Consider the following 27,980-nt stretch of genomic DNA (forward strand, 5'->3'; position numbering starts at 1 on the left):
TTTGTGTTTTCACTGGGCCTTGTCAGTTGGGTTCTTCACCTTCGGAAGAACATGGGGTTGCGCAGGCAGGCGGCTAGTCACCTGCAACACCCCAGGGGTCCTACAGAGGTCTCCAGGCTGCTGTCGGTATCTGAGGCCAGGGTCTGGTCAGTGGACATGGAGGAGATGTCGTTGATAGAGGAGGAGGGAGGGAGGCTCTCGCTGCTGTTCACGGCTGCACCTGTGCTAAGGGAATCAACAGCAGCAGGGGGTTACAACGTAAAGGAGTCCTGGTAAAGACGGGAGCAGTAAAAAAGCCGGGGGAGATCATTTGTGAGTGAGAGGACGACTGTGGGACACGACAATAACACTGCATCTATATGAGACAAGGGTGGTTCAAGGTTTGGGTCCAGTGGGTTCCACAGGAAGCGTCACTGCTCAGCTCGTAACTAGGCCACAAATTTAAGGTTCCTCCGCCTGGAATGGGTCACCAGTTAATATCAACAATCACAGAACAAAGACTTCAAGAAGTCACAAACAAATGATTTTATTATTATTACTTATGGTGTGTCATGACTGTATGATGTTTTTATTTAGTTTTGTATGGTTTCAAATGTGCTATCAAATGTCTAATGAATGTTTCTTTAAGGAGGAACCCGCCCAGGAAAACTAGCAGTGCATAAGGATCCTAATAAATAAACAAGAAATCAGTGGTTTCATCCCTTTCTTTATGTTTACTGTTAAAAGTCAAGTTCCTTCATTCATTCGCTATTAAAATGTATCTGTCAGGCTCCGCCTTCATCTCCGCCTACGTCGCCTCCTTTCATCTCTGCATGTAATCAGGTCACCTGTGGCAGGAGCACACCTGCTCCCAATCTAATCATCAAGCACCTCTACTTATTTCCTGCTTCTCCAGTCACTTGTTTCCAGGAAAGTAGATTTTGCAGTAAATGCTTGTTGTTTATCTGTTTACCTTCTACTGAAAAAAAATAGAGCCAACATGATGGACGTGCGCAGATGTTCGTCACAGGAGGTGGACAGTGAGTGGCCTCTCTTTTTCAACAAATCAATGGAAACCTCTGCTTTAGCCACCGGAACTGTGAGTAGAAAGATCAAAGGATGAGAGAGTGTATACGCTAAAACAACTACTTTTATTTCCCACCATATAAACAGTCCCGTCGATTGTACGACAGGGAAAATCATGAATCTGCTATTTGTGTCTGGGTGGGTAGTAATTGTTTAATGGCGATAACCGACGATAAGTCAGGATTAACGGCTGGCATTAAGTTCCAGCTGCTTTACTTTAGAGTAAATGCATCGGGAATATCTGTAAAAAAAAAATACTTAAAACAAAGATTAATTACGGCTTTAAGATCATGAGGTAATTAATACTGAGCTCTGGACAAACTCTGGCAAAAGCAATAACGTAGGTTCATCCCTCATGTTGATGTGTGTAACCCCACACAGAGGTCCTTCTGACTGTGTCTGAGACATTGAGTGTATGTGGATAGAATATTAAGAATAACAGATGTCATAAACTGTTGAAGTGGCAAGTCTGTGAGGGAGCAAAACAATGTGAAAATGAACTGTTTGTATCACCAGCTACTTTTTCCATCATAATAGTTTAGAGCAGAGTTTCCCAATCCTGGTGCCTGCGTGTTTGTAGATGTTTCACAGCTGATTCAAATAGTCTGCAAAAGCCTGATAACGACCCACTCATTTGAATGAGGTGTGTTGGAGCAGGGAGACTTTTAAAACACAATGACCTATTAAACTGTGATTTGTCAATTTTGATCGACATAAATAAATGGGCAGTATTGTATCAAGTACCTCAAAGAGATAATTGAGTACAGAAGTACAGAAAATGACTTTGGTTGAAGTTGATAACATTAAGTAAAAGTCTTAAAGTATATGACATTTACTGTACTTAAGTGTAATTTTCTGATATAAAATGTGAGGAGTAATGATTAAGCCGTGGTGGCTCAGTGGTAGGCTGGGTTGTCTTTCAACTGGAAGGTTGTGGGTTAAATTCCTGGCTCTGCGAGTCTACGTGTCCTTGAGCAAGACACTTAACCCCATGTTGAGTGTGAATGAATTTGAAAGATGTGTGAATGAGTGAATGACAAAACTGTAAAGCAGTTAATCAAGACTAGAAAATCTCTATAAATACAGACTATTACCAACTCTTCTTCTGATTTTATTTGGTCATAACAAGTAACAAAGATAGCTAGAGGAAACGTAGTGCAGTAAAAGTTGCTAGAAATATAAATAACAAAGTAAAGAAGAGATATGCGAGTTTTGTACACAAGTACAGTGACAAATAATTTTTACTTTGTCTCTCTAAAAGGGCTAGATTTTTGGGTATCATAACATTTCAGACCTACATTATTTTTTCACACTTCCCACACTTGCATATGCAGTTACCTCTCATGACCAGCAGATGCTGCTGTCTCATCAGGATTTTACTTCACTGTCTCTTCGCTTTCCTATTTTTCAAAATGGACCTGCTGTTTGTTTTTAATGGATAACGGCTGCTAATGTGACTCAGCAATAAGTTACTCTCCTCACGTGTCTGACTCTAGTGTTGGGGTGTGTGTGTGTGTGTGTGTGTGTGTGTGCGCGGCCTAATCAGTGTGTCACCACTAACGTGACTCCTGACTGCTAAACTATGAGAACTTCGAGGAAAGAACCATAATATTAAAGAAAATGTCAGCTGCAGCTATCCTGTGCTGGCTCCCAGCAAACCCAAACCTTAAATGATGACATGTTTATGCATATTCACATATGTAATCATAAAAAAACACACATCAGCTACTATTAAAATATTCAGTAGAGGCAATATTAGCAGTTATTCATCAGCACAAAATGACACCATTTAACTTAACAACATTTAGGTTTGGATGCAGGAGACAGACACATGGTCGACGGCACAATGAGTTTCTCTATATACAAAGGGTAAAAGTCCATTTAAGGTTCGAGTAAATTCACTTACAGAGCGATTAGGGTTATGCACTGAGAGTACCTGAAGGTGAAGGTTGTCCCTTCACAACGCCATTCTTCGTTCTCTCCTCAAAGTTCATCACTTCTTTGTAGATGAGTTCTAGCAGGGAGCAAAGTGTGGGGTTAGAAAATCGATCCCTCACAACTTGTAACCCTTAGAACACAGAGCATTTAGGCTGCTTTTTTTCCATTACTATGTCTAAAGATAGTGTATATACAGAGGCTGTAAGAATGTGCAACCTCGGCAATCAGATGGAAAAAATAAATACATTTTCACCAGCTGTATCAAAACACCTGTTTTTAGGAACAAAAATGAAAGAAAAACGGTCTATTTTGTGACTTCTGCATAATTATTGCTACTTCATACCACTACTAATACTATATACCGCTGCAATATGAAATAAATCATGACTCAACACAAACAAAGATGCAAAAAAAAGCATTTTTGTAAAGCCTGAATATGTGACCTTTAAAACAGACACCAAGAATACTGATCACAATTAAACGTACAGTACATCGTCAAATAGAAACACTGATTACAACAGAAGTAACATGATGTAATAAAAGGGAAAAAATGACTTTATTCACTCTTAATGGTTTGACTGTCATTGTTATTCGTAGTAATAGAGGAAGTTGAAGTAGTAGAGGTAGTAGAAAAAGTAGCAGTATCGATGGTTCTCACCTTTCCATTCATCAATAGAGTGTTCTCTCTCATCCAGCTGCTTGTCATAGATTTGAGGTGGAGGCTGAGGGAGAGAGAGAAAGAGAGAGCGTACTCCATTTTAGAGACAGTTTAGAAAACAGCCAACGTTTCATTCATTCATTCAAACTGTTGCAAAGTTATGTCTGTAATCAGTGATGTTAGGTTCCATCTTGTTCATATTTCTTTTACCTGACGTCTCCTCTTTGTAGTGTCTTGTGTAATGTATTTCATGTGTGTGTCTGCATTGTTATTATGCGAAGCTCATTTGTGCTTCACAACAGGAACCTGCTGTAGATCAGTTTTTAACTGAATCCGGTCACTTTAACTGTCTAACAGTTTAATTGGCACCTTTACTATTTTCCTGTATCATAGTAAAATGAAGGGACATATCGAGTGACAGTTGCAAAACGCAGTCAAGAACATCTCCACATAAATGTCTACATAGTAATGCATCAAATCGAGCAACGTAATGTATGGATACAGGGAAGGAAAAACAACTGATGAACATAATTTTGACATTTCATGCACATACTAAGTGCATGTAATACACCTTATACACGCATATATGCATTCACCGAATGAAGGAATTGATAAATAGAAGCAAGCAATGATGCAAATGTGTAGATTATGATGAAAATAACAAAAATAAATGCATACATAAACCAACATTTTTTGTACATTTAGATGTTAACACATCATTTTCAGTGCAAACATTACAGAGTTTGAGGCCAGGACTAAACATCTGACAGACAGCGATAAGAACAATGTAGATGAGTTGCCCCCGCATTACATCTTGTCTCAGAGGATTGTCATTTCATCTAACAGGGCAGAAATATGTTGTCACTCTTATCACACACACACTCACAGTGATCCTGCACCAGACGCTAACAACATAATCCTCCTCCTCACAAAGAGAAACTCCCCTGTTATGACCTTGGCAGGACATTTACAGGTCACAGTATTCAGCAGCCACAGCCGGACACAACTCTATCAAATTCGTTTTATAATCCAGGAGGCATCACTTTTCAAATTAAAGGTACAGTGTGTAAAATGATTGAGCAATATTGACTGGTCAGTTGCAGGTGAATATCACCTCATCAAAACTCAAAAGATGTTGTTTGTCCATGAGTTATTATTTATACAATATGTTGTAAAAAGCTACATATAAGTATTATCTCAATAATTTTACACACTGGACCTTTAATATTTTCAACATGACTCATATGCAGCCTCCCAGATTTGAGATGAATGAACACATGCACAACAATAGCTGCAACCCTTCAGCCTGCAACTACAGTCAGGCCTCTTGTACACATTCTCCTTTTCCTTAATCACATATAATTAATCTTTTAATGATTTAGATTTGCAGAAGAGTTACAGAACCAAATTCATTTTTTTTTCTTCTTTTTTTTTTTTAAATAGAGAGTCCTTTTCTTTTTTTGAAGAAGGGCGGTTGTTATTTACCATGGATATTTGGATGAGATCTTTGGCCTTCATCAGCATGAGATGACATTAGAGAAAGGGAAAACAGCAGAAAATGTTCACAGCCATATTATACATATACCACATCAAGTCTTAACAACAGTGTCATCATCATCAGCATCAAAACCATCACCGATACAACAACTACACAACTCAGACAAGTGTACAGTCACAAAATCCTCCACGTATTACTCATAGCTACAGTGGATGTGTGTGCGAGGTTCTTCTGTGAGCTTCATGTCATGCACTCATCAGTGTGGTATCTGTGCAACGTCACTGAGCTGCAAAATGGCTTATTTCTTTTTTCCCCAATCTCACTGTCCCCCTCATACTAATGAGGCAGTGGTGAAGACGTTGGACTTCACCGCACAGTATTATAGACCAGAGCCACTACCTCTCTTACGTTACAAGACAGGACAATGCACTGAGTCACTCTGTTACACAGTAGCAATAAAAATAAAACAAAAAGTATGGCGTAAAACAAATCTGAAACTAAATGTTAAGAAATTAGGAATAAAATCATAAGTGAGGGGGGAAAAAAAATGAAAATGAGATGCAAAGCAAAAACGCTACTGATAATTCTCAAAGCGAGAGTTCAAAATTGTTTTGTCAATGAGTGTATTTGCTTTTTAAACTAAAGATAACATTGTTTTTTCTCCAGATTATATTCATGTGAGTCTCATATTGTAACATATTGGACTGTAATCAATACGCAGCTCTGCCAAAAGGCCTACTCACCGCCTCCACCTCAGCTGGATCATACCAAACGTTGATGTAGGGGTGCTGCAAGGCCTCGTCCACAGATATCCGTTTAGCAGGGTCAATGATCAGCATCTTAGACAGCAGATCTCTGGCCTGGCTCGCTGTGGTTTTTAAAAAACAAAACAAAAACAACAACAAAAGAAACAACATCTGGTTGATTCTTATGAGGCAAGAAACTGTTCGTCAAAACAGAATGGGAGGAGGAATATAGAAATACAAGGATGAAAGAGAGTAATAAACAACAGCATCTTGTCAAAGGAAACTGGACCTTCACAGAAAATCGATCTCATGTGGAATGAGAGCTTTGGAAAAGCATATAACAACTTTATTTTTATTATGGATTTTGTGTGGGTAAGATCTATAAGCATACAGTTAGCGATGTTCTGTCCAGAGATGGAATAACTAGTTTGACTATAGTTGATCAACAGTCACTTAAAACGAGTGCTAAGAGCAATTATTTTGGATAATTGATTATTCGACCAAGTCATTTTTCAAGTAAAAGAATTCCCTGGAACCACCAACTCCATTTTGAGGATTTGTGACTTAAATAATAAATGATAAAGTATATATTTGTCCTGCTTAGCACTGGCTTGATGCTCACAAAAGTGTGTAAGAGCAGTAGAATATAATGCTCTTGGAATGAGAACAGGCTGCATTACCAGGGTCCAGTGTGTACAATTTGGGTGAATGTATGAATTATCCCGGAATAAGCCTTTCATATTTATAACAGGAGCTGAGTCTGCTCTTTAAAGCTGTCATTTTGGACCAGCATGTTTTTATAAAAGCCCACAAACCTCATCAATAAAGGTTGCTAAATGTTACACCCTGTACCTTTTAAGGAAGCCACATTGTTTATGAAGACAATAATGTCCAGACTGAAATAACTTAATAGATGAAATCTGAGAAACTACCACTATATTTCTTTCTTTTTAAAGCTTTGGCCCCACAAAGAAAAGAAAAAAAAAACAAATGCCATCAGCATCACCAGTCACTCAGTTGGTCATATTTTACACCCTCAGACTTGGCTTGGTCTGAAATGGAGACCCTTAAACCGCACACCGTCCCGCTCTCATACACACACTGACCTTCACTATAAATATCTCAAGACCACCAAAGGAGTTTTGCTTCAGAACCAACACATCAATATAAAATGCACAAAGGATGTGAATCTGTAAAATGACTCCTCTGTCTCTCCCCTCTTTTCTTTCCTCTGTCCTTGTTTGCCTCCTAAAATTCATAAAAAATAGGTTTTCTGTGATAAAAGAACAAGCATGCCTTATTTCTACACAATTACAATAACATGGGCACCAATAATCTATTTACCTTGGTCCGATTACATAACTACAGTGCTGTAAAAACTCCAGACGGACATTAAAATCAGATTAAGACATAAAGATGCATGTGACTATGACCGGAATACTATACCTTATTCATTTTAGGCTAAACTAAAGTACATATAAAATTCTAATAATATTATTATTATTATAATTATTGTTTTTAAAGCACTTATACAAACATGCACGGTTTATCTGCCAATAAACCCTCCTAAATGTTACACACTGGACCTTTAATGGATTCTCGAGCAAACTTAAGTGTGCATCTCTCAGGATTATCTTGTTATGTCCTACATGATAGAAAGAAATCTTGTAGTTTTGATTTTGTAATTAAAGGGAATCTATGACTGGTAACACAATGTTGGTTGTTACTTCTCCTGTAGACCCTATCGTTGTATAAAAACATTCCAAGCCTAGTGAGAACGCGCGCAGCTAGGGGTCCGAAAACATCACAACAGGTAAACAAATAGCATGCATGTCCACGGTCCTCCACCAAATAATTCAGAATATGTTCTTTCGTTGCCGATTAAGGACCGCGAACAATACCTAAATAAATTAGTGCTCGCCGAGTACAAGCTAGCGACGTCCAAGACCACAACATTAGGCAGCATAGGTTTCATATAATATGAAATCCAGGATTTTCATCGTAATCTAACAGAAAGAGCTGATAAATGATACCTTACATGAAGTGAGCACGACAAACACGAGCCTCTTTGACTGCAGTAGCCTCACCCCAGTCTTCTCTTTTTAATGCTCGGAGCCACATTCGATGTCTATTTTTTTTTTTAAATGGATGAGATCCTGCAGGGATTCTGAAGAACTTGACACCATTGCCGGTCCCATTTTCACAGCCAACTACACTACAAGTAGGGCATTTTATGTGTTAGACTGTAGTACAAGTTAATGGTATGAGTGTGTTTTCTGACCCCAAACTGCGCGTGCATATTTCTGTGATGTAGTCCTCGAAAGGGTCTATGGGATCATAAAAAGAAGGACACGTCGTCCCCTCATGAACATGGTCACAGCATCTTTAGTGTGGAACTGCACTTCCTCACCTTTGAGTTTGTTGTGCTCAGAGTCAGCAGGAAAAAGGCAGTCTGGGAAAAGCTTGGGGAAGGTGAGGCCGGCGTATTTTGGCCTGTTCTCGACATAGTTCCTCACAGTGGGCTGAAGCTTCTTCATGAACTCCGGTGAGGGAGTCCCCAGCTGCTCAATCACCTTGTTCCACTGGTCGATGTCTGATGTAGTCGGTCAGGATTAAGGGCAACACACTGTCTGAGGTGTAACTTCAACAACGCACACTTTTTAACGACTATTTAGAATCACTGTGGGCCAGATAAATGTAAAAATGATAAATAATAATCACCATGAGAAACATCTAAATGAAATGATGATGTGCTGCTCTTTGCCAAACAACAGTGAGATTATTATAGGTAAGTGTTCCATCACAACATTAAACCTTATTTATAAAGCACTTTAAAAACAACAACTGAGACTACATGCTGTACATCAGAGATAAATAAAATATGCTACCTAACAGAACTAAATAAACAAACAATAAAATAACTATTTTTGTTTGTGTTAAAACATATTTTTCTTTAAAAAAATGTATGCAAGCATTTCTATTCACTCTCTCGCTACCCTTATATTACTGCTGTTTCCTTTTTTAAATGCCACCATTTTGTGGAAATGCCTCATTTTGGCTTAAAGTGATCCCAACTCCTTTACCTTTATTTCATACAATAGCTGTGCTACACTGTACTTGTTAAGCTTATTTAAAAACCCCAAAACTGAGTCATAAAAGTGCAGAGCTGTCTCTGAACCTCTGACAAGGATTATATATATGATCAACCGTGCATTTGCCTTCTCGACAACAAACAGCTCCTCCCTTATTACTCGATGTTCCATGCTGTCATGCTCTCTCATGTTGCCAGTTGGTAGAGTCTGCTGACAGGGCCATGCCACATCCCTGCTACTCCCACCTCTTTGTTTGTCTCCACTGCACGTTGGCTGTGATCCACCCCAGTACTCAGTGAAGCAGTTTCTTTTAATCCACTAAGGCTCTTATCCATAGCTCTCAAGCTCAAGTGTGCCACTGCCAAAAAGCATGACTGTCATAAATGTCTCTAGTTGGTGCATCATGATCCTGAGCACAACAGCTCTCAAGGAAATGTTGTTTTTTTACGGGTTTTTCAGGTTACATATGCGTAACGGAGAGAGAGGAACAGCAGTGGGTGAGAAGGATACGATCAGTCCCAGGGAAAAGCACTGTCCCTCTTATCACCTCTCCAAAGATGCAGCCCACTGACCACATGTCCACTGGGGACACACATGAACACACACACTAGCGTTACCAACATCCACTCCAAATCACTTTCAAGTTCAAATTCTGCATCCCTTTGTTTGGTTTTTAATTTCCTGTGTGCCAAATGTGTGTTTTTGTTTTGAGTATTCAATATGCAAAGCTGTGTGTTTTGCCTGTCTATACTTAAGCAACAAACATAAACCAATATCACTGCTGCACTATACAGCCATCAAACACCCAGTGTGATTACGCTTCCTTCATTGACACAGTAAGCACGCATGGAGTGTGACACCATAACAGTTTCAGTTCATAGCGAGAGAGAGATACTGCAGAGCTCATTACTGGAGTTTCAGGTTCTCCAGAGCCTCGGTCTCTAGGGGACAGCAAGTTCAGAGACGTGGAGGTCAAACTACCGGCCACAAGGACTCACAGACAGCAGAGTCAGCATTTGTCTCTTATTTGCATCCAAATTCATGATCAAAATCATCATTGTTCTTTCATACTTTAGTTGTGGTTAACAATATGTAGAGTCAAAAGCTATACATTAGTCCATCAGTCAATAATATGCTCTTATCTATCAGCTAAAAGTCCAAAAAACATGTTCATCATGACAGATGACCACGTCTTCAGATGGTCATTTCATATTTCACTACCTAAAAAGTTCAAAAAATTCTCCAAAGTAGAAGAGAAAAACTGGGCCTAACACATGTTTGTGTTGTGTTTTGAGAAGCTGGTGCTTATTGAATGAATGAAAGAATGTTGAAAAAAGCGCATGGAATACATGGAGCGCAGAAAGTTGAAGTTAGTTGATGCTCAACAGAGAGACAAATAATTTCACTATTATGTGTTTGTTAAATAAGCAGGTATGTAAAATAAATTGGTATCCAGATATTGAGGCACATATAGATATAGGCAGGTCTTTTCAATGGATAAGTTGACCCAGATCTACAAGTCATAATTGAAGGATTTTTAGTTGGACACTAACATGCTGACATGTTAGCAAACCACTGAGCGATCTCTTCACCCTGAGTGAGTCTGGCGATGCTGCTATTCAAAACGACTGCAATAATGACTCATTATTTATTCATTGAACGCTTCATTACTATGCCCGACTCGCAAACATGGACAACCCTCACATGGCCGGGTGTACTTCGAGTGTGCACACGTATGCAAACTCAGCAGGACGGCCTGCTTATTCATATCCATCCTGCTGAAAGAAACCGTCCTGGGGAATTCAACAGTAGCTCCCTCACCGTGGGAGGGACTCACCAGGCGTCCCTCCACAAAACACCCCAAATAGCACACACTTAAATAGTCAGCGACACACTGAGAGCGAGAGAAGAGAGAGAAGAGAATGCTTCCTCTTGCCAAAAATGGAACAGACTAAAGTTTTGAAAACAGACAGAATGTATTGTGCTTCTATTATGATGTTAATGCTGGTTATATTAAAAGTGAGAGAGAGAGACAGATGTGTTACATAGCCAGCCCGATATGAGAGGGTTTATGGTTTAGTTCACCTCAGTCACATACAGAGAACATTAAGCCCTATGACCTTAAAATACCATGTGATAGGTACATTACAAATATGTATTATCCTCACAACCCATGAGTGTTCTAAAGTGCACTTAAATCAACATTTATTGAAAACCTTTGTAGGAGACATAACCCTCTCAGCAAATAAACAGTGTTTACCATCAGCTAACGTTGCTTTGTCTTAGCAAGGATACAGTCCCGACCGGGGAAAAGGATTTTGTGGCGCACCATTTCTCCCATAATGCACCCCACCGACCATATATCCACTGCGCGCACAGAGGTGAGGGTGAGACAAACAGGGGGAGCGAAGGAGGAGAAAAAGACAAGAAAGCAAAAGGTTAGTGTTGTAGGCACGTGAAGCAGCGGTGTTTAGAAACGAGCTTTTATTGGCGATGGGAGAAATATTAAGTTAGATGTGTGATACGTAGAGATAAATTAGACGAGCGGAAACATAAGAAAGCACTGGCAAGATATACAAACCCTGGTTTCTGTCCACTGTAAAAGCCTCCAACAATTCACAGTGCGTCCAACAAAACTACAGTCAATTAGTGATGCAACTATTTGAGCATATATTGCTGCACATGCATTTTAATTTCTATAAGTAAAAATGTGTGAATTTGAGCTCTAAGTGACAATTCTTTTTAATTCTCACCATTCTCTTTGTATCCCATGCCCAGGATGACCTCTGGGGCTCTGTAGTATCTAGTCACCACGTAAGGGGTCATCATGAAGCTTGTGCCTGCAGTTCTTGCCAGACCAAAGTCCAGGATCTTCAGGGTGCAGTCCGACTTCACCACTATATTGCTTGGTTTGAGGTCCTGAAAGACCAACGGTGTGACAAAAAGGATTATTTTAGGGCGATTCCTGTTCAACAGCTTCAGAGGACGGTTTATTCGGTTCTGATTCTGTGATTTGTTCACGTCTGAAAAACAGAAAATAGAGACGTAATGACGTATCACGATACCGTGACACAAACTGTTGTGCTGAGTCATTTCAAAGACACAGTCCTCCAGCTGTGTAACACATTATTGTTCTCCCAAAGAGAGGAAATAAACAGCCCAAACATGACTCAGCTAAAAGGCTTTTGCTGATCTTTTGTTTGCATTCTGTCTGTGCATAGCGAAGCATGCGACACGTAGGATTTTTTTAGATTACGTAGGATTTTAATTTGTTGTTCTTAATCTGTTGTTGTTTTGTAATCATTTTCTCCCAGTCTGGAAAGACGATTTCCCAACACATGTGATGTTTCTGCTAATAAGTGTTGGCCCTCAGCTTGAACTCTACTCATAAGATGGAATATCGTAGAAACTAGATTTGATTAGTTTTCACTTCAGTGCCATCAGAGTGTGTTTTAACAACATGGCATGCACTTTTCTGCCTAATTTGATGCCTACTTGTGTTCAACTACATAGTGTTATACAGACAGACATAAAAACAATAATAGGAGCTGCCATACCCTGTGAATAATGCCAGCTGAGTGCAGATGTTTGATACCACAAAGCATCTGGTAGAGCAGGTAGGACATTCTCTCGTGGTCGAGCTCCATCTGAATCACCTGGCACAAGTTGGCATCCATCAGCTCCATCGCTAGATACCTGAGGAAGAAAGGCACGAGGTGGCGAACAGGGCATCAGCTGAGTCGCTGATGAGATGTTTATGACTTAGTTATCAACGCAAGTCATTTTATGTGTCCATAAAAATGCTAAAAAGTCTCTAAAAAGTGAACAGACTCTCATTTATCACTCAGTTTGAGAACAGGATATCTCAAAGCAGCCTCGGATTTCACCCATAGTATTTTCACTGACAACACTTGTCACAAGTGCCTGTGCGACAGCGTAATAAACACATTTATAATATTATATAATATTGACTTAATGTAACATTACTTGGAAATGTGATTACGCAAATACGTGTTTATTATACTCACACATCCTGGAATTCCTCTAATGATTTCTGTGGCGTGGAGACATTTAATAAACTGATAATCTGCGGGAGAGAAGAGAAGAGAAGAGGATGGAGACATATCATTGTGCGGCGGTTACATATGCACACATGCGAGGAGAGTTATAGCTGAAGTCCCTGTGTGGATACAAGTTGGTGATGACCCTGATGAAGGACACTGCAGAGTGAGGGGACAGCGAGAAGCAAAGAAGTGAGATGGAACAAAAGAGTGGAGATAAAAAGAGGAAGACAGAGGAGGGGGGAGAGCCCACACTGCAGAAGAGGAGATTACATTCATGCCTTCAAGTGCTCTTTGTTTCATGCTCCTGCCAGTTCGGTACATATCTGGAGGCATGGAATTGAGCACGGTCACACAACATCGCAGTTGCGGATCTCTGTTTTTGTCGAGTGAATATCTTCTAAAAAAGAAAGTGAATATCTTCCCACCTCGGCTGAAAGACTCACATTTTTGTGATTGACACATTTCATGAGCACCAACTCCCGGTACGCCCGCTTAGCGTGGGTCTGGTTCTGGAAGGGTCTGCTCAGCTTCTTGATGGCCACATTTCTGTCCAGGACAGCGTCATAGCCCGCACTGCACAGGAGAAACAACAACAACAACAACAACAACAGAAGTGAAGCAATTTTCCACCCGGCTCCTCAAAGTGAGATGATTTGATGATGGCGCCATCGGTGATCATTTGTCACAACTCCGGTGAACAGATGTCTTCGTTTTGAACTCAATTTTATCTGTAAAACTATTTTTCCTCAGTGGTTTGAACTTGTCACTATCAGAGAAACAACAACAATGTATTCAGTGTTGCTGTCAAGAGGAGAAACAAGATCAGAGAATGTCTGGGGGTTTTGGGGAAATGCTTCTTCCTGGAGAGCAATAAATAAATAGATAGATAATGCTGTCACTTAGATGTAAATCAAGAACACCAAAACAACTGTGTTTATCAGAGTGTTTACACTATAAATATGCAACACTACCAAAGAAGCAAGCTTGGAGTATAATGACTATGATTATACTTCAGGGGTTGGTAGGGTTGTTCTACTTCATAACAACACTTATATAACAAAAAAAATGTTTTTAATTCATAATTTAATCCAAAATACTGAGAATGAGTGATGTTTTAAAATAATTGAGTACAATGCAGTAAAATAGATGGAGACATGTGAGATATACGCTGATGGTTTCTCTTTCCACAAAGAGGTCAGTACGGCAGAGTGAAATCTCTGCTGGCTCAGCGAAACACCGACACCTCGGAAAACCTCAGGGATTTGAACATTTGTGAAGATTTATGTTGGTGCCACACAGGTCACACTTTCAGTTTAAGTCCGAGACTGTGACTTATCTCTGACCAATCCTCACGACATCACGCGGGGGATCAAGTGACATCTGCGTGTGTGTGCTGTGGTTGGTCATGTCTCTGTGGAGACTGCAGACCAGTGGATGAAGTGTGTGACCATGGAAACAGTGGAGCCTTCATAAAAGCATTGATCCAATAGGGATTTGAGTCAGTCATCACTTTACTTTTCCAGCTGAGTGAAAGATGATGTCATGACCAGCTAAACTACTTAAAGTCTTCATCTCTGCTAAGATGCTTCTAGAGGCTCATCGCGACTGCAGAGTCTACACGAGTCATGAGGGCACAGATCGGGATGTCTGTGTGCGACAATGCCTGGCAGAGTGAGTTTCAGCTGTGAGCCATGAAGTTTTCTCTCATTACAGGCTTCAGGGGGGCAGGTTTGACGTCGGATCAAGACCTAGTTTGTTTTGTTGACGTCGGGGAGCAGTGTGGAATCACGGGATCGTTGTTGTCTTATTGTCACGTTTGGTTCGTGACAAATGGAGTGGTCGTGACAAATACACACAATAAACTCAACCAGAACCAAGTGTTTCCCTCCTCACCTCACTGGACACATTTTGGCTCCTGTAAGTACACTATTCCAACAAGATATACAGTATGTAACACTAGACTTGTCATTTTTAGATATTTCCATGCAGAAAGATTGCATATTATTTCTGGATTTCGACTTCACATTATGAAACACGTCTACAAAAATAAACCTGCATGTGTGTCTTTGTAATCAGTGGGACATTATATCCGGTTTTATGTGGTTTAATCGGTAATACTGTGACCATATGACAGCTGCGGGGGAGAGCCAAGCGACAGGTTAAATTAGATTTGTACTCTCTCGCTCTCTCTCTGTCATCCATCCCAACAATCTCCTTCAAATGGGCACAGTCCCAGGCATAAGCAGTCACGTCCTGCCCTGGCTCTTTTGCATATGCACAAGGAGGAGAGAATGACTGAGGGCATGGGAAGCCAAGGCAGGACAAAGTCACGGGGGGGGGCACGTGAAGGCCAGCGGGGTTAGGACGGTGAGATCCGGTGAATCTTCAGACACTTAAAATGACAAAACGTCAATAAAACATTGCTTGGTCATACCAGTGTGGGTGTCCAAGGCTGGTAGAGTGTCACAGCATAAACATGAACATAACTTATGGGTGCGTTCCTTTAAGTGGAGCCTTGGCACTTGTTCCACTGCATTCTGACACGGCAGGCGTGAGATGAATCACAATGAATATGAACTGTCTCTGCAATCTGGATTAAGGATTCAGTTAAGTGCCCGTCTTGTTAGACTGTTATGGCCCGTGCATCCATATACTACACGACAGACGTGTCATCAGCGTGTTGTGTTGCATGGAGGAGGATTTGAACCTTTGGAAAGACACAATTCACAGCAAAAAGTGTGGCAAAAATGCACATCCGAATTCTTCTGGTCATTTTTTCAGCGTGAGCGTGCTCCCTATTTTGTTCTGGGTAAACTAAAATATTAATTTTAGCTTATTCCCATTAAAAAAATGACTTTTTTATTCACTTTACAAGCAAAAGAGGTTTTTCCTGCTTCGGAAAAACATTAATAATTCAATCCATGTATTTTTAGAGGACACCTGCACCAGTTTATCATTACAAGATTAAAGCCCAATAAAATCTTTCTGCACCAACAGTCTTTTTTAATCTTTAATGTTGAGCTGTGCTCCCCTCAGGTCTCTGCACGGACGAGTCACATGGTTGCATGCTATGCTTTCAAACGTCACCTTAAGTTCAAGAACACCAAAAGAAGCAGAACAAAACACGACTTATTCGTCATATCTGTAACTGATTGATTCAGATTTTCAGACTTTCACTCCTAGAAGCAGAGATCCCCACCCGGTATTAAAGCCATGACAATAAGCTACAACAATTAGGATAAATGAGATATTCATGTAGAAAACACTACATAAAAACAAGTTCAATAACCTGGTATGATATTAAAGAGGACATAAAGCATTCTGAGTACCTACCAGACGATTCCCTGAGCTCCAGAGCCGATGGGCTTTAAATTCTGGTAACGTTTTAAAACTGTGAAGGTAGAGTCTCCCACTTCCACACTGTAGAACTGGTTGTCCACTTTGCTTTTGCTCATGTTGTAATGCTTGGCGATGTATGACACATCCACTTGTTTTCCAAAACCCTACATGAAGTAAACAACAGCAACAAAAAAGTAAAAGGTTAGGTGATTGTGATGATTTACTGGTAAGTAATTTAACTAATAATATAATATAAATATAAATCAAGTTAAAATTCAATACACTGCTGTTTGTACCAGTATATGACTTAATTGCGTTAAAGGTCCAGTGTGTAATATTTTGTGACATGTAATGGTGAGGCAGAGGGCTCCTCCACTCACCCCCTCCCTTTTACCAAGCATGAAAGGCCGCTACGGTTCAGTATAAAAGGTTTATACTGAAGCTACTAATGACGCTTTTCCACTGCATAGTTCCAGCACGGCTCAACTCTACCAGGTACTAGAAGAGTCATGAGCGTGACACCTGACACAAGAATCAAGCCGAACAATGCCGAACTGTAGATCACTTAAAAGTCCTGACTTAAAAATCCTGAAAACGTGCGTTAATCTCCAACATTTAGCAAGGACATTTCTAAAATCTGGAGTCTGGTGCACTGCTGAAAGCTGGCGATCGTGAGCCGCATCACAACCCCTTTCAATGCGCTTAAGTCATGCAGGAAGTACTAATCTTTTTAATGAAGTGATTCTAATGATTCAGTACATGGAAAAGAACTGCTTTACAAGTCACTAGTCAATAGTTTGTGAGTGTCGCGTATAAAATGACGTCTCGTTTCATGCTAAAATGAACCAAACCGTCGAGTGGAACTATATTGTGGAAAAGCACCATGAAAATAATTTTTATTATTAACTGTTACACACTGGACCTTTAATGGTACAAAATGCAATAAATGGTGTTGTAAAGTAATTGTTAAAATGTGACATATAACATAAACATGACAGAGTGACTGAGTTTACATCATTTTTGCTGTTTCTGTATCTACGCAAAAATGTAAACTCTTCAATATCCGCGTAATGACATTAGTGCCACTAATGTCTTTACTTACCTAACTAGACAATATTAATTTATTAATGCGCACACAGGCTATCATTACACATCGAGACAGAGGAGTTGTAGAAATGGTGGCACAACAAAAAAACATCAGTTAATTACAGACTGAGTAATTACAACACAAGCACACGGATCGTTCCTCGGTGCATTACTAAGGGGCATGGGTCTTAAAGTTCCCACAAGTGGCAGGACAATTAAACGCATGTAATGTAATACACTTAAATGCTATATCGCAGGTAAGTGACCCAAACCTTTTATTCAATTATTTCAGCTGATTAGCCTGTGCTGTATCGCCTGCAGTAGCGACAGTGGCTATTAAACATCCAGCTTCACATGTCTGTGCTGTGCAGTCATTCCATCCGTGTGATATAGACAGTGGGGGTGATGAAATGACATCCTCACAGGAGTATTTCATTTACACTGCCACAGCTCGAGAGCATATGTGTGATTAAAGCTTCAGTCAGTAAGACGCTTTGCAGTTTTGTCTTTTCCAGCTCACGGAGAACAAGCTGTAGCTATGTTTTTCCTCAGCCGTGTGAGACTGGAACGTGAGACAATTAAAATCCAAAGCCTTCTCTATTTCAAATTAAAACTTAGCCACGTTTATGATCCGTTTGTCTTAAGTCAGGCTTGTTTTAGCGTTTTAACGACTCACTTTTGACATGCAGACACAACAGTACTGTGTATTAATCACAACATACAGAGCAATGCAGGGGAATGAAAGGGAATGAATACTGTACCTTTTTTACCTGTAAGGAACACACACCTGACAAAAGGCTATCTTCACATCCAGGATAGGTTGGCTGCAGTTATATAAGAAATGTCTGCTCATAAATACCTGGAAAACACAACAAAAAGGGAGAAAAGGATTCAGTGAACGCAAACACACCGTCACACTGCATATATGACAATGTGGTTTAATTGATCACACAGTGTTCCTTGTAAATAGGAAACACCCACTTGTTAATGAATGAAAATTGACTAACTATAATAACTTCAGTGATCACTGACTTTGTGTTTGGAGACGTATGGTATAGGGAAAAAATTTGATGAAGTTCAAATTTAATACTGATATGAGACAAGCTTTCAGTGCCATTAGAAATTACATTTGCACGGAAAGTATAGTCATTTTTCTGCTTTCATCTGACTTTGGTTTCATTGGAATTGCTCATTTTTAGGCAAACCTTTTACCTATCAACAATATTGGTTCCCAACATTAAGCAGAAGGGAGTTCAGCTGCTGCTGCTCTCGTCCACATTGAGCCTTCGGCTTTAAAGGTTTTCAAGGTAATGAAGTCCCTACGGTGCTAATGATCACATTTTCCGAACAATATAATGTGTGGTGATAATTTTGCCATTAAAAGGTTTTTTTTTTGCTGGCCTAGTGAGAATGGGACATGATTAACCCACAAACAGTTCATCTCGAGTGCCTTCGCAAAGTCCAGAAAAGCAGTTTTAAGTAGACGGGGGCTATAAAATTTGCTCTCAAGTGGTAAAGGTAATACATTAGCTGCAGGACGTCTTTAATGATGTGACAGATTTAATGTCCAAAGAGAAAGTCAGCTTAAAAAAATGCAGTCAATACAGTGATGGACTTTTTAATATCATAACTGGCTGTGCTGTGTTTAACCCTTAGATATGCCTAAGTTACATTAACACAATTAGAACACCAAAATGTGTTCATCACATCAGTCCTTTCCATGCATATTTAATATTAATGTTTTTTTTAAATATTCACCTTCATTTTATGGTCTAAAAAAAACACAATAAATGAATTATTTCCAATATACTTGACCGGATTATTTTTGGTTTGATTATGCAGCCTGGTATATGTGAAAGATGAGCAGAAACATTTATTTATATGCATTATTAACACATTTATTTATCATAAAATACCCACACAATTTTTTAAACCAACATCAGTCCTCTTAATCATTAGTTTTTAACCCCTATATTGCTGAGTATTAATGCATCAAAAATAGTGATTTGAATGGGTTTCAATGAGGACATTTTTGTGCGTAGGTGTGTTAGTGTGAGTATTTTTAGTTAACATTGTTTACAATAGAATAAAAATGGTCTAAAACACTAGAGAATGCACAACATGGCATAAATCTTTAACAATATGCATGAAAAAAGGATAAAATATTCTAGAAATCAAAACGCCAGGTCTTACAAAGTGATTTCAGGATCGCGGGCTGTCATCTCAATCTCAAACCACTATAGTCATTTTCACACCACATCTGTATGTGCGACATGAATAACTGGCACCACAATAGCAGCCCAATATTTGCTATTAGTCTAACAAGTCGATGCCGAAACGCGCACACGACCAACAAGCCGGCTTTATCTGTGATGTCCTGATCTTTATCCGCCTGTGTACATAAGATATTAAACCTCTCACATGGCCAAACTGTTTGTCTTCCATCAGTCTACACTGACATAACTCAAACACCACCTGGATCCCTTTTTTTTCAAATGTGATGTGAGGCTGTGTGGGGGAGTGTACTGTAGCTATACACTCAAACAATTGCACTAACACTGACTGCATCTGGTTTAGATTGGGTTTTTTTTTCTCTTCATGTCTCCTTAGTAAATTCAAACAATAAAACAACAACAGAACATACAAGGTTCTTCTTTGGTGTTTAATCTTTTCCTTCTCTTTATTGACTTTACTTTCCTGTCTCACGAATGATGCCTCTATTCGTGTCATAGGCAGCTAACATGCACCCAGTGGCTGAGAAAGCTAAATGGAACGCAGCCATCACTAATTAGATGATTCTTTTCACCTGTGCTTTTCCTTCTGTGACCAGTCAGTGAAAATCTCTGACCAGATTCTGCTGATAATCATGGTCAAGAAAAGATCAGGTATGATAAAAAACTAATGTTGTCATTTTTACTAAAAGGGCTAACTATTACTAAAACTGTTAATCCACTTGTTTAACGACAGTGCAAATACAGTTCCCGTGTTTACTTCAGGACAACTGAAAGAACATTTAATGAAAGCAGCCACATTTCATATCTCTGCACTGGCTGATATGTCAGTGTAGGGCAGCATTTTGGTTGCCACTCCATTGATTTCCATCCCAACACAAATTGCACCTTTATTTAAGACAGAGTGACTTTGGTGAAATGCAATTCTAGTCTACTAAACGTCCACAAGATAAACTGTATGCAAATGAACCACGATATTGGAAATATTCTCCTTCCTGGATACATCTGCTCGATTGTATTTCGGGCTGTTACGTCGCAGTTTCGAAAGAGGCAGCACTTTTAAGATTGTGTGCAATTGCTCAGGTGGATTTAACAACTCCCGCTTCTGGAACTGGCTGATACCGCCTGATGTCTACAAATCTGTAATTTAAATCCATTCATACCTGTCTAAGAGACAACTTTAGAGTCATCAAGAATTTCTTGCCACGGCAGTGAGGGAAAGCAAGCAAGCGCTCATCATGCTGAAACCACAAGATCAAGGTCAGAACACCTTACAGTACATGTTTGCCATTTAACCATACAAACCCATTCACTCACTCATACAGCACACGTATATATCATCATACATCTGTCATGTCCATGTAGACTAGTGTAGCCAGACTAGTGAACCCTTTGCATCACACACACAAATTCACATTTACAATATCCATTTTACTACATACTGTATATTACAAAGTCTGGGGCCATTTGCACTGATGAAACAACTGTTACTATGAACACAACAAAAGAGACGCAACACAGAATCTGAGATAGACGAAGAAAGGAGTATGAGAAAACAGAAAGGATGTATTCATTAGGTTGAATGAGCCGATGCATATTAGTGATACAGCAGACTATTATTCACCATTTCTCCTGTATTGATACTGAATTGTTCCTGTGTGTGTGTGTGTGTGTGTGTGTGTGTGTGTGTGTGTGTGCTCTGCGGTTGTTATTTGGCTCCTGAGCCTTCAGTTACATTCGCCCCAGTGGGCGCAACAGTGCCTCAGGCAAACTAAAGATCACTCTGCATACTTGGTAGGCATGCAAGGCTGCTATTGTACAGCATGGACGGTTAATCCCAGTATTTATAATCCAAAAAAAAATGTTGGTTTTTCTGTTTCATCTGCCACTTTACAGACAGGGAGCAGAGCAGCCTCTGAAAGGTGAATGATCAGCCGTGAAATGTGAAAGAGTTCAGTTCAGTTCAGCAGTGTCATTTGAATCAAAAAGAAAATACTTTTAAGCAAAGGCACAAGGAAAACCACTACGAGTTTAAAATAAAGTTAAAGTTTAAAAAAAATAACATTCTTCACCTTGAGCAAAAAAACTGCCATTAAATGTTACAGTTTATCTTTATACTATTTGATGATAAGATTTACTTTTGAAGGATAATGCAGCCTGGGATATATCACTGATTAGCAACAACAATTACTTTTAATTTATTATTTTTATTTTATTTACTTGTATTGAAATGTCACTCCCTCTGAGCAACTTAAGTGCTCAAAAATCTTAAAAAACAGTTATTTCTCAACTAATTATCAGTCCTTATTCCAAAAAATAGAACAAAGAATCTATATCAATCATGGAATAGGTTAAAATGATACTGAATAGTAAGAAATGTAAATTCAAGGCAATGATAACATGGAGTGCACAATTTTATGTTCTAATGGAGATGAAGAAATGGGTTTCTAATGTGTTTCAAAGGTGAAATGTTTGTAAGTTTAAGAAAGTATCTTTTTTTACGTCATGTATTAAAGACATGTCATAGGAACAGAAGCCAACGTTTTTAAATATCATAAAAAATACTAATGTCTAGCAAAATTGAATTCCATATGCACAAAATCTTCCAAAAAAGAAAAAGAAAAGAAAGAAGGTTGTGGTTAAAACACAGTCTTCATCTTGGTTATGATAATAAACAGAATGGGTAGAAATGCTTGTTCATCTAAATCCACTCCAAAAATGTGAAACAGTGATCGATAAACAATTGTGACGATTGTTTTAGCACAGAAAGTTGAAAGTGATGTGTTTTGACTAATCAGCAATCCGTCCATCCATCCACTCCAACCTCCTACAGCTATTAGAGGTCGTCCAGCAATAAAAGTATACTGAACCTGTAAGAAATTGCTCGCAAAGATGACCTATAGTCATTTCATCCAGGAGGACATATTTCTTTTAACATTTACACTGGCTGCATTCACTGTAAGTGCATGCACCAGGGACAGGGGAACGCTTTTTTTCCCAGCACAATTTTTCACTCTCACAGCAGCAAAAATGACTATAGTGGCTCTCACCTGAACACACACCTACGCTGAGGCCAAACAGGCTATGGTGTTACTGGGAAAAATGGCTAAAATGGTCCTTCTAGCAATTGTACAGACAGTAATAATAATAATAAAAAAATCCATCTACCCTTTAACCAACTCTTCATTAATATGCACATCGACATCTTGATATTTATAGTTTTATGGCAGCTGGCAGCCAGAGTTAAATTACTGTCTCCTTCTCTTCTCTTATCTTCTTAGCTTCTTCCTTCTCATGTTTCTGTATGTGCTGTTTTCTTCCCTCCACCGACTGTGGTGCACAGCACTTATCAGACAGACACAGGTGAAAGTAAAACCTCCTTTACCTCCACATATCCTCGTACAAGCTTTATGAGGAGACACAGAGGGAGCAATGATGACAGCGGGGAACCTAACTAGGAAAGCAGCCAATGTCGTTATTTCCTGCATCTGTAGTTATGACATGTAAAAACATCTACAGTTTCATAAAGCCTGGTGTTTTGCTCTTATTAAGGACATTGGCTGTGTTTTATAAAACAATGTCAGTAAAACCACAACAAACCAACCACCAGGGGCAACAATGCAAAATACCCAAATTGCAAGGTGTTTGCTAACACAATCTTGATTCGGTGGGTGTGAGTAACAGAAAAATTAGTACACTGTGAAGCTGTAGAGCAACAAAAATGTGGTCAGGGTTTATCAAGCTTTTCTACATGAACACCTACACACACCACGCTATCAGTAAGGGACAGGATATGAGATTTTTGTTGGATTGGGGTGATGAGTTATGCCCATATCTAAAGGTCAAATAAATGAAAGCTATGTTAATGAGTGAAAAAAAGTTATTTAGAAAAAAACAGTGGTGAAACTTGTCAAAAAGATAAAAACAGAAAAACAAAAACTGAATAATTTCATATGGATTCTTAATAATAAAAAAGTATGTGGCATGAATGAAAAAAAGCATCCTTGTTCAGTATTGCAGCATAGGCTTTAAGTTACATTATAGGCAGTTCTATATGTCTGCTGATGTTTACAGTGGTCCACAGGCTGAGGAGAGTAATGATGAAGCACAATGTGCCTGTCCTGTGCCATCATATACACACCAGTGTTATTTTTCACTCTAGTATCCATCTTAGCTTCCTGTCTAATCTCTCTTCTTCCCTCTGTGAAATACACGAAAGATACACAATTTATAATGTCATGTCACTGAATGCGCACACACACACTCCTTCTTAATTCCTCTGTCCATCATCAGTGCTGTGTTCCCCCCTTTCCTGTGCTTGCCTCCCCTTTGTCCCTCCCTCGCTCCCACCATTCTTGCTCCCAGGCTCCCAGGCTCACTGCAACCGTCTCCCCTCCCCCTTCCTCAGAGCTCCATTGTGAATGCTTGGTTCAGCAGCCTCAGCCTCTCCTGCAGTATGCAGCCTTGCATTGCCTGTGCTGTGCTGTGTAGCCTGAGCCAAATGCAGAACAGCCTCCCATCTGGGCTCAGGGGAAGGGAAGGGAAGAGAAGAGAAGGGAGGCACTTCTAACTGTAGGCCCAGCACAGAAAAACAAAAACAATTCTGAGTCTTAAGTTCATCTACAGGTTGTGAGAATGTAACACCTCCACTGTTTGGAGCTGAAATACACATTATGATCTCTGTGTCTAGGTCTCATCTCACTCACACCCTAACTTAACACTAGACCTGTTTGATGAATACCTGCTTGCACTGCAGTTTTCCGATGTGCTGCAATGGGAACATGCACAGCTCTGGCACGTGTGCCTGAGCACATTCATCTGATTTACAGCCTTCAACAGAATCAGACCCAGCTGAAAACTACTGTGACTTTTTATATAACACAACCTCCTGGATACTCTTTCGACTCCAGATTATATCTGACTCACAGACTTACATAGCTAATGCTGCTTCAAATGTATACACTTTTCTTTCCATCACTGTTTTGTACTTAAACCCATTAGTACACAAGCACATAAGTATATACAGCACATGTCACGTGTCCCTTTAGTAAGACAGTTTTAAATGAGTGCACTGAGATGAAGTTGGCTCTATCGGAAATCCTTTGATGGCCACAAAGATGCAACGGTGTCTGACCTTTGGTGACTTCACACACGTGTGCTGTGTGAGGACACTGGCACTGATGCAGCTTAGAGTCTGGCATGAAACTACTGACTGCAACATAAAGCAAATAAAACTGTGCAGGACAAGCCTGCTTATTTTACTGCACACAGGCCTGTTTTCCTGTTTGTGTGTAGTGGTAAGCAGTACTGCAGCCTGGGGGAGTAAACTTACATGCAGCAAGATTTCAGTTTTATTTATGAGACACTAAAAATCAATTAGAATAGGACTGCAGCTTTAATTTTATGGAATATATTATGTTTACCGGTGAAAAAGAGTAACAATGATGAAGTGTAATTTAATGCTACCGGTTAAGAACATAACATATAAGGTTGCATCTCTGTACTGTTTTTTCCCCCCGGTTATCTTGCTCATGTTGTAATGATAATGTGACTTGTAACACATGCCTCAATCTTCTAACTCCTAACCAAATCATTTGTCAATTACAAAACACTTATCTGCTCATTTCTAATGACATGATCTTCCATGACAACAGCAGAATGCCCCAAAAAAGACTAATAAGAGTATTTACTGTAAATGACTCATGTTCATCAACAATGGTCTGTTCTTGAACTTCTCACTTTCACTCTGAAAACATTAGATTTCCATGACATCATCACTTCATACCGTTTCCAAGGTGTTTTAGAGAGGCACTATCACAATATCATAACAATAATCCACAAGGCTGCGGTTAAACCATTAAATATCCTTTCCCCCATGAAACATATCAGTGATCTTAAATAAGTATTAAATCCAATTAAAGCACACCTCAGACTCTAATACACAAAGAGCACATTGGGCTCTAATAATCAATGAATTGGATAAATAACCAGCAGACGAATCAAAGCTGAAACTAAGCATTAGCCGCAGCAGCCCCTGTCCTTTACTCTGCTGATTAATCGTGCATATAATTCCACCATTATCTCAGCTAAATACGTTGCCTAACTTTATTACATAACATCTCTAGACTCTAGACAACAAAATAGAATTACAATGCAGGGCAGGCATCATCTTCCTGCAACACAACACGAGTCTGCTGTGGCGTCTGATTCCATTGATCATTTTCCACTGGTTTAACAAACTACCTCTCAAATCAATATCACTGATTATCAACCTGCAGTGGTGACTACCTCACAATACACATTGTTTTTACAATGTGGCATAATACGCCACACACACAATACAATTTGCCATGCGGATGGAGAGGAGGAGGAAGAGAAGGCCAGTTTTTTATCAAAAGAGAGATGTTAAGTCTCTTCAGCCGCTGCAGAAACACCCACAAAAAAAAAGCGTTGTTTAATTGTTAAGCATGTTCCCTGCAGCACTTTCCCCAAGCATGGAAGCATGCTTATGAATAATTCAGCAGCCAAGGTCACAGCACTAAAACATTTTCTCTTTTTTTTTCCCTGTCTTGACCACGGAGAGTTTGTTGTGACACCTCTTAGCCTTCACGGACTCCACAGCACACCACCGGTAATTAGTCTGTGACTGTGGGCATGGACCGCACAGGTACGTGGACGAGAAAACAAACAACCCAGATATTTGAAAACATAAGCACAACAAAGCTGGCTCTTTGTGCTCATAAACACCCGAAAGCTCAGTGTGATGCATTTCTAACACTTCTGATTACTTACTGCCTGTGCAGTCACTGTGATAGGCAGTGGGGCTTTTCAGGCTGTAAAGAAATGTCTTTGTACAGTGCAGAAGAATGCCTAAATGAATGAATAAATCAGATTTGAACAAATTACTTTCCTCACATACTGTACCCCATCCCTCTGAACTGACTTCTCTTTAAATGTCTGAAAATCCCTTCAACTTTCTCCCCCTGTCCTTATAATCCTGCACTTACAGCTTCAGTATCAGAGTGATACAAACGCCACCAAATCAATAAATCATCATCCTCATCTGATGCTGTTATGATGGAGCAGAGGCTGATCCCGTGTCTCTGGTGAAGTGGTGATGGTCTGCATAATGCACAAGGTGCGCAGCTGACTTCTGGGGAGGGGGGAAGAAGGAGGAGGAGGAGGAGGAGGAGGGACAAACTCTGCATGAAGGCCTACAGTACAGTAGCCTGTGAGGCATGTGTTTTGAAGAGCATCGCTCATCCCACCATCATCCATTTTTGCACCACCACTCCTGCTCCTCCTGTGAGTCTAACACCCATAAAAAAACTGCTGGATGAAGGTTTTAGTTTTTGGTAATAATTATGAGAGAAAAGCAGGAGAGGATGTCCTGGATGGCATCCCCCATAATGTGATGTTATTCTCTTCATGTCCAGTGTGATAAACTGTGTGAAATATTTGTATTTATTTATTTATTTTATCCCAGCCAATCGCAGGATGCGTTTTTTGGATGGAGATGGAGCTGGAGAGCAAACGCCATAATGCAATCTCTCCCTCCACGGTGCTGCTGTACATGTTACCAAACAACATTTATTTATTTAATTATTTCATGATTTATTTATTTATTTATTTACTTATTTGTCATCGCGAGTGGACTTCATTAACCTTCCCTCCCGATCGATATGCATCACTCCACCCTCCGAGCATCACATCCACATTACAAGCCAACCACAAAAGCCCACCCAGGCCTTACCATTCCGCGCCAGCTGATGATGACGATCCCAGTCCCGGTGACAGTCCCCGTTTTTTTGTTTTTGTTTTTTTTTTTCAAAACATCCCGATGGTAGACGGTGCGGCGACCATGGCTGCTGCTGCTGCTGTTGCTACTGAAGGATGCTTCATAAAGATGGCGAATGATGTGGACTCCAAAAAAAAAAAAAAAAGAATTACACACAAAAAAAAGCAGAGGTGGACAGAACCGAGGTTTGCTGATGCTGAATCACTCTCCACTCAGCTCACCACCTTACGACCATTGTGCTGCAAGATGCTGCCTGTACCATGGTGGACCTACCAGAGCAGAGAGGGAGGGAGGGAGAGAGGAAGGGGGCAGAGGGAGACATGTTGCCATAGCAACACAACAGGAGCACGTCTGACGTCAAGGCCTGAGCAGATAGACGGAGAGAGATAGAGATGGGGGAGAGGAGAGGAGGGAAGGAGGGTGAGAGAGAGAGAGAGAGAGGAGGCTCTGTCTCGCCCCGGAAGG

The 27,980-nt window shown here is 39.9% G+C and overlaps 1 protein-coding gene across 7 annotated transcripts; it reads right to left on the reverse strand.

Moving 5' to 3' along the window:
- On the reverse strand, window positions 1-27,654 carry mapk10 (mitogen-activated protein kinase 10). 7 transcript variants are annotated; one of them, XM_044012176.1, is made up of 14 exons: window positions 27,471-27,654; window positions 18,274-18,345; window positions 16,395-16,564; window positions 13,505-13,634; window positions 13,026-13,084; window positions 12,555-12,693; window positions 11,751-11,916; window positions 11,293-11,364; window positions 8,316-8,498; window positions 5,903-6,027; window positions 5,147-5,173; window positions 3,662-3,725; window positions 3,002-3,079; window positions 1-220 (listed from the first exon to the last, which is right to left on the reverse strand). In XM_044012176.1, exons 1-14 carry the CDS (start codon window positions 27,471-27,473, stop codon window positions 78-80), a joined length of 1,431 nt encoding a protein of 476 aa, XP_043868111.1. In that variant the 5' UTR covers window positions 27,474-27,654; the 3' UTR covers window positions 1-77. The 7 variants fall into 7 exon arrangements, with proteins under 7 accessions (XP_043868111.1, XP_043868112.1, XP_043868113.1 ...); XM_044012181.1 differs by having other exon boundaries at window positions 126-225; window positions 2,972-3,079; XM_044012180.1 differs by having other exon boundaries at window positions 140-225.
- Window positions 27,655-27,980: the final 326 nt, after the last annotated feature.

Source organism: Solea senegalensis, linkage group LG21, assembly GCF_019176455.1.
Source record: "Solea senegalensis isolate Sse05_10M linkage group LG21, IFAPA_SoseM_1, whole genome shotgun sequence".
Classification (NCBI taxonomy): Eukaryota; Metazoa; Chordata; class Actinopteri; order Pleuronectiformes; family Soleidae; genus Solea; species Solea senegalensis.